The sequence below is a fragment of the Neodiprion virginianus genome, chromosome 5, assembly GCF_021901495.1.
Source record: "Neodiprion virginianus isolate iyNeoVirg1 chromosome 5, iyNeoVirg1.1, whole genome shotgun sequence".
NCBI classification, from domain to species: Eukaryota; Metazoa; Arthropoda; class Insecta; order Hymenoptera; family Diprionidae; genus Neodiprion; species Neodiprion virginianus.
The window spans coordinates 18330625-18339018 of record NC_060881.1 but is presented as its reverse complement, the minus strand read 5'-3'; the positions used below and the strand labels follow the sequence as shown (position 1 = coordinate 18339018).

General features: G+C 34.6%; 1 protein-coding gene across 2 annotated transcripts; it reads right to left on the bottom strand.

Annotated features, from left to right (window-relative positions):
• Positions 1-486: 486 nt before the first annotated feature.
• On the bottom strand, positions 487-5884 carry LOC124306033 (probable RNA polymerase II nuclear localization protein SLC7A6OS). 2 transcript variants are annotated; one of them, XM_046766141.1, is made up of 4 exons: positions 5590-5884; positions 4574-4840; positions 3545-4021; positions 487-1128 (listed from the first exon to the last, which is right to left on the bottom strand). In XM_046766141.1, the coding sequence occupies exons 1-3, from the start codon at positions 5752-5754 to the stop codon at positions 3557-3559; spliced, it is 897 nt and encodes a 298-aa protein (XP_046622097.1). In that variant the 5' UTR covers positions 5755-5884; the 3' UTR covers positions 487-1128; positions 3545-3556. The 2 variants fall into 2 exon arrangements, with proteins under 2 accessions (XP_046622097.1, XP_046622096.1); XM_046766140.1 differs by lacking the exon at positions 487-1128 and having other exon boundaries at positions 3414-4021.
• Positions 5885-8394: the final 2510 nt, after the last annotated feature.

Sequence of the window (8394 nt, the reverse complement as noted above, 5' to 3'; positions counted from 1 at the left end):
GGTCAAGTTCTCAAAAAAAATATGGCGGCCCAAAAATGGCGGATCACTTTCTCCAAAACAGAATCAAACTGTACGAAATCCGAGAGTTTTTGAGGTCGCCGATTACGAATCTAAGGTTAAATTCTCAAAAAACAAGATGAGGTGATCCAAATCGCAAAAAAACTGGCCAGAAGTAGACGAATGTTTTGGAATTAGTTAAATCCAGTATGTGTTTCGAGTCGATGAATCCCAATTTCGAATCAAGATTCAAAAATCAAAATGGCCAACTCAAAATGGCGGCAATTATTAGTAAAAAAAATATCCGTTCAGAGCGAAATTGTGAACTTTTGAAAACCCGAAAATGTTAACCTAATATGACTGTACTTTTTTGTTTAAAATGTTTTTTCCAACATTCCAATTTGGGAATCAAGATTCGTCTTTAAATGTTTTTGGAGACTGTCAAGGATTTCCTTTTTCGCATAGGTGTAAAATTTGTAGAAAAAACACCATCAAATTATGTACCTAGTAATCGTCTCCATTTTGGAGTTTGTCATTTACATGCAAATATTATCTAATTCAATGCTTTATAATTCGACTAAACGGTATTATTGTCAAAAGACATTTGTTTCAATATGAGCACCGATACATTTCTCAGACATTCTCGAAGTACGCACCGTTAACTGTACTGTGAATAATTAAAAATCGCGGGATCTCCTGGGATCACAACTGGTGCGATGATAAAATCTCTGTTACAGCTCTGTTTTTTTTCAAACATTCTTCGCAGGAAACTAAATGTGTTTCCAAAAATCCAAATAAATTATCAATCTAAGACTTTATTAGCAACAATCCCAAAATTGCGATTTTTCTTACCTACTATAACACAATTTCTTGGACCCGCACTGAATCGTACATACAAATAAGAATGTTACTTCGCAAATTTGTTATTTCGAAAAAAATTATTATCGAACTGAAAAAAGTTGTATATTATTTAGCGACAATGCGATAAAGTTGATCTTAGTCAAAATTTACACTCATCACCATCGTACAGACATTTTTGCGAAGCTGTTGATCTGTAAGTACACAATTTATTGTTGTGTCGCAGCTTCAACCAGTGATCTAAAAATCTCTCGCGTCGCAGCGTCGTTTCATCTGCACAGAGAACAGGTTACAGTGTTATAAAAAGATATTTTCGAAGGTGAATCGTATAGTACCGAAAATAACAGGAAAGTGAAAATTGAGATGATTTGCGGAATTCGCAACGTTGAGGACCATTGGAACGAATGGAACTTTTTTCCTGGTTGTGAGACGAATACATAAACCGGAACATTACCTTAAAAATGAAAACGGTTCAGACCATGCTATTTTATATGGTTGTATCATTCGTTTTCCTTTTTTTTTTTTTTTATCCACATAGTACAGAACACACAGTAAGATTGACACATTTTCAAGCTGAGACAATAATTTGAGAGTCCTGTAAATGTTATTGTCAACTAACGAAGAGCTCGCAATAAAAAAAAATCGCCTTTCTCAACGATTTGCGAACTAATAAGTGTCACATGAAACGACAAATTAATTACGAACTCTAAAGTTTCGGTCCAATTATGTTCGAGTCAAGTAAATTGACCTTCAAATGTTCAGACGTATGCATAACGAACAATAAATAGCTGCCCAGAAAATGCGATCATGTTTTAGGATACAACTTTAGTAGTCGAAGAAACTTGCTCATGATCGCCGTACTTAATCGTAAAAAAGACAGAGCGTATCAATCCAATCGTCCAATGTTAGAAATTTGACGGCATAAAGATTATAATAAAATGACGAGCTCGAGCTTTCAATTGTTACTAAAATAATTTTTGTCCTGGCGAATCGAGACGGTCATCAGCTCATTATGTATACTAAAAACGTCATGTCTGCGCATTCTGAAGCAGTATAGTTCGAATAGTCGAGTAGCTGCATAGAAAAAATCACATTGTTTCCAGTCACTCGTGCGAATACGAAAGTATAGACATCTCAATGCGAGCTGTGAGACTTCAATTTTTAAACGCAGATTCAATATAACGTAAAAAATACTGTGAAAGATGTTTTGAAATTAAATGTGGCCCAGTCGGCATAACGCATTCATTGCTACCAGATGTCACGGTAGCACAATTTCCTGCCCAATACATATTTTTCGTATACTAGGGGCTTCGCTCCTGCGCGCTTCGCGCGCCACCGCACCTCGGCGCCACGCGTCTCACTATTTCCTTATGCAGTGTCTGTTAGACAGTTGAATTTATTTATGCTGATTTGATGACAGGTCTGCAACTGTTGATCGGTTGTTTCCGATCAACCCGACATTGCTATTGGCTCCCTATGCAGGCTGCTCAGATTGTTTTCGTAAACGAATCCACTCACATGTACAAAACCCCCGATGCCATGCATCCCCAATTGCATTTGGTGACTTACTTTGCTATAGTTATTATTTTCCCCATAGTAGAAGAAATTCATAGCTTTGCTATAAGTAGAATTTCTATAGCTTCAGACAAATTAAAAACTCGTTATGATATTCGAGCCAGGGATATAAAATTTAATCCCGGAGATTCTGTCTGGCTCTTTCAACCTCGAAGACAGAAGGGACGATGTCCGAAACTGCAAAGAAACTGGGAAGGTCCTTACTTAGTGGTTAACCGGATCAAAGATTTACAGGATCCAAAAAAACCTATTTCTTCTCTGATATAACTCTCCTCGAATTCTGTTTCATTACTTCTGCTGACATGTTTGCCAGTATGATATATTTGAAACGATACTCAGTCTCACCTCTGCGTGTCGATCTTGAGTGCCGTATACACAATACGCCAGCGCGCGAAAAAGATTCACGTCGGGAATCATCTTGATAATTCTCGTTTGCATGTTTATTTTTTGCGTGTCACAAAACATACCTATAAAGATATTTGTCAGAGCCTGTCATAAACAGCCGATGACAACTGTCAAAGGAAGTTTTGTATGCTAGATGCTTTTTGTTTTCGGCATCTCACTCCACCGCCAACTTCATGCCTATACTATTGTTATTATAATATTTTTTATACTATTGTTATTATAATCTTTTTCACCTGTTGCTACTTCTTTTTCATTTATTCAGAACTTTTTTATTAAATAGAGAGATTATACATATAGTATAGAAAAATTTGATACTTACCTTCACATCGGAAAATAAAACAAATTGAATGACTTATTTAGTTTTTTAAGATCTTTATAAATGGCGTTTACGTAATGTCATACCGGTCATACCATAAAAGACCAGACACAATGATTGCAGTTTTAAATTATGAACCCTGCAATATCCTCTGTGAAACGTCATGAAATTCAATGACTTTTTTGAGCCATGTCACAACTTGCGTAATACCAATAGGAGTTATGAGATTCGATAAGTACTTGTAAATCCGTATTAACCAGTGTGAAAATTTTCAATACTTTAATCTCTCAAATACAAAACAATAACTCTATCGAATGCGTATACCTATATGGGCAATAACAGTTGGCCATAATTTTATAACCATGGCTGAATCGTGCAACGAGATTTAATTACTTCAGTTTTAAATTAAGATGGATCTTCATACTGTCGATACTCGTCATCTTCGCTGCCACTGTCCGAATCCGAAACCGCGTCAGCCAAATCATTGTCCATTTCGGCATTGATCCTCGCCTTGTATTTTGCATATTCGAAGCCAAAGTGGTCAACGTCGTCCTCGGGTAGCGCGTAGACGAAGTCTTCATCGACGCTCGATACATCACTATCACCTCTAAGGCTTATCCTTTTCACTGCGGACCGCATATCGTCCTCGCATATGGAATTCTCGGAATGGTCGGAGTCCGGATAATCGTTCCTCCAATTGGATTCAGAATTTGAGTCTTCGGACTGATCATATACTTCTGCATCTATTCCGTTATCTCTGTAGGAACCAAACACCAGCTCGTCTTGAAATGGGTGAATTGAGACTAGTTGATCTATCAGCATGTCGTGACCGGTTTGAGTATAATACAAATCGTAGACATAGTTTTCATCCTAAAACGAGACATATCAAATCGTTAGGGATGTTTCGATTATAAGGAACATGTAGCTTTTTTTCTTTCTTCAAAACTAATGTGCTTTCAGGAAGCATTGCTAACAGAAAGTTGTTCAACTTTCGTTAGCAAACTGTTACTTTAATGCTTGAGTGACTAAACTCTTCTAATTAGAATTCTATTTATGCAGCAAAACTAACCAACGAAACGTAAAAGAAACAAACAAATTTTATAGAACTTTCCGCTGATTTCCGCCATTGTTTCCGTAAATGATAGTATTTTATAAAGCCTTTGTATTTTCACAAAACTTGAAAACATCACAAGAACAATTTTACTCAAAATCTGATCAGTTCTAAGTTCAATGGAGCTAAGATAAGAGACCCAATTTCCGTTAAGGCAGTCCGCTTGTTTCCAAATTGTGGATTTTGAAAGAAGAATGTACATTTGATTTTAGCAAATATCTACAGAAGAGCCTAACCGATTTAGCCAAAATTCTATTGATTCTCAAGCAAAAAAATGGCATTGGTTGAAATGAAAATCATAAATAAACTACCTGTGCAATGACTACCGTTTCTTCAGAGATAGCAGAAGTTGAATCTTCGACATCAATTACAGAAATTTCCTTGTCAACAAGTTCCTCTACATCGTTTGATTCGAGAGAGCGAAAGTAGTTTACTACTTTGTACCGATTTTCCTGTGATTTTTGTTTAGACTGCTCGCGTGTCTTTGACGTAACATTGGCCACAATATGATTCTTGAAATTAGCCTTCAATTCTTCTTTTGTGAGTGTTTTACTGATACACTCGATGACATTGTCAGCCTGAAATTGAAATGTAAAACAAAGATGAAGTCGAAGATAAGTTTGAATTAAGTACAATTTCAAGCAGTAAAATTGACAAGAGTGAATTCCTGTCTGCGAACAACAAGGATAACAGGCAGGAGATTAAAATGAACAAGTGTATATAGGAAAATTGACGGTGGAAATGACAAAACAGCTGAATTGAAATTAAAGGGATGTAAAAATATCTGAATTGAAAAATTACTTATGAAATCACTAAACGAAATTCAGGTACAAAGAATATTGTACGAAGTAAAGATTTCCCAAATTTTTCACATTTTCCAGATAAAAAATTCTTAATTTTGCAATTACCCTTACATCTTTTAATATTAGAATGATGAATGAGTAAATTAGATCAATTGTTACAGATTATATTCAATTTATTTCAAAGCATTAGACTTCGCTTGTATTAAAAAATTAAGTACAAACTCAATAATCACACATATGCAGATGCACTAAAAGTTTCGCTAAGGTAAGAGTAGGACAGATATAAACGTTAAAGTTTAAAATTTTTAATTTTTCCAAAAATTCGACAAAATTCCTTGGTGTTTTCACGATTCTTTTGGGTAAAAGAAAAATCCCTAATATCAGATCGAGTGGCAACCATGCATAACCTTGTTTTATAATAATGGTAAATTATGTACAATTCGAATGAATAATGCGTTTACTTATATTTGCGTAAACTTTAACTGACTTGTATGTCGCGTACGAATATAATGGATTATATATACCTGATTTTTGACCGTACCGGCAAACTTTAATACGGCTGTGACAGGATCGCTGGCTGCGATGTCTGCGCCGTCGATATTTTCAGTTTTTCGCCGTTTACAAGCGATCACTAAAGCCTCCAGAGGTTCCTCGGCGTTTCTTCGTTTCACGCGCAAAACCGCTGCCATATCTGATTCTTTAATGCAACTGAACTAAGCGAGAAATTGCGAGAATATTCAATGATGTTCGTTGCACCGAAAGAAAACCAAACAACCGAATGCTGAAGCGATATTGCGATTCCCGGTTCAACCCTAGAAGCATACAAATAGAAGCATCACCGCAATCCTACGGGTGGGGAAAAGTTTTCCTGCAGTCAGCGCCACTTGCCTTGCCGTGGTTCAGTACCAAAGAGTAATGAGGAATTAGTAGCGGGAAATTCGAATTTAGAGTAGTGAATACTTTTTCACGTATAATAAAATTATTACTAAAAAAGGAGTGATTAAATAAATGATTCAATTAGACTGGGATATATTTGATGTCTTATAAATATTATGTTCGTCGCCAATTTCGCTAAATCTCGGTTGTTGAGCTTGATGTTTCCGTATAGCAAACACATCTTTTTGAAGTTATACTTCTTTAGGCGCGTTATGAAAAACTGATGAGAGTGAAATTTCAAGATGCGCGCGCATCACAGTAACACAAAATTAACAGGATGAAGTTGCCCACTCAACCGAATTCATTAAGTCTCGAGTCACAACACGTGTTTTATTTTCATACAAGTGCGAATTATATACGTGGCAATAAAATATATTCAGTAGTGATTTAAGTTGAATATTTGGATTAATATTATTTACTATTTGTGAATATTAGTGAAAAAATTGTGCTAAAATACTTTTTCAAGTGCTGCAATATAATTGAGGTTAGTTATCCGTATGTATTATTTATTGATATAAATTAAAATTTCATTATTTAATATAATTAATACTAAATATTATTAAATTATCAATGTTGAATATTTATTATTGGTTTTTTAATATTTAAAAAATACAGAAATAAATTTAATAGAACATTTAATAAAAAGTCCGTGACAAAAATTTAATAGATTATTTAAATATAATGTAAGACATCCGTTATTTGTTTTATTGTTTTTTAATGATGCCAAAAGAAGTATAACTTCTCACGCGCGTACATAAGTACACGCACCCATTTTTTTTATATTCCTTTTTATTCAGATATTGTTCATATAATTAGGCTTCATATTGATTTTAATTTCGAAAGATGTCACGTGGTTATTCAAACTGGGAAAATTGGCAAAGGCAGTTCTGAAGCAGTGAATTATCTCATCTTATTCGAATTTAAAGGAAATATATGATTAGGTGTAGGCTCTAGTTCGCCAGTTATTTGTATCCGCCAATACTTCGAGGCTTCGGCATATATAGGCCAAGGATTGAACGGATCCAATAATGGCGTGTCCTGATAGTCGGAACGTCGATAGAACGACAATTTTAATGTAAACTTAGGAATAAAATAAAATAAAACTTCCAAAAGAAAAATGCACGCGAACTAGGCACAGTAACCAATCGGTTCATTTTCCCCACTTCGAAAGCATGCCACATTGCCACGTCATGACCACAAAAATATGTAAAACCAACGTGGTGATCTACTCAGACTTTTAGAGCTATAAGTATCAGGGACACGCTTCCGCACGAGAAATTTCGTTCAAAAACTTCGAATTCTTAGAGGGTAAGGTTCTTTTCTGTTATTTTACTATATTTGGTGTTTGCGATTGACGTTCCTCTTACCATTTTTCTCAAAAGACGGTTTGCATATTCTTTAATTTTAAGAGAAACATCCACATCATGCATTCTATTATTTATACTATGTCATTTCATTATTATTGTCGATAAAACTTTACGTTTAATCCAAAGTTATCACACATATTTTACCAAAAGTTCCAGTACTTTTCATATTCCTTTTGATTAATACAATTTGATGCATTAGTTATAATTATTCGAGCGGAAAGTAGTACAACTCGTAAAACATACAAGTGTACACATTTAATATTTACAACGAAAACATAAACGTGAAATGAGTTGTACCTTTTACGAATTAGAATTCAAAACACTATATACATTCGTACGATAGAGTGACTGTTGTCATAAAGTCATGTCAGTCACACGGCAAAGTTAAAATTAATTCAATTCGTATTGCAGGGTTCGTACGCTTTTTGGAACCCGAAATTCCCTGACTTTTCCAGGTGTTCCAGCCTGAAAATAGGATTTTTTTCAGTAACCTTCCAAGAAATATGCCGCTGATTAATGACAAACGAAAGGATGTTTGATATCAAGTAATGTACGTATAAGAACGAGTTTATTTCTTCAAGAAACTTGAAATTCCAGTCTTATTTTCGAAATTCCCTGACTTTCCCCTACTGTAAGAAACTCCCTGAGTTTTCCCGGTTTTCACGGTTTTCCCTGTGCATACGAACCCTATATTGTATCGTGGTGAAACTCAAAAAATTCTCAGCTACTTATTAAACCTTACTATAAAAGAATTACACTTTGCTTGTTGGCAATAAGATTATACCAACTTACATCTATAATCATTTCAATACTTATATTTGTACTTGACAAAATTAACATGAAGAATCTGGGATAATATATTATTATTTTAATTCTAAAATATGTACTTCTTGTTCAATTTACCGTAATTGTTATTGATGATATACATAGATTAATTAAAAAAAGTCTTAAGATCGCATAAGAGTATTTTAAAACCAAGACAATTCTATCCTTACTGAAAATATTCATTGGTTAAATCAGCAAGTG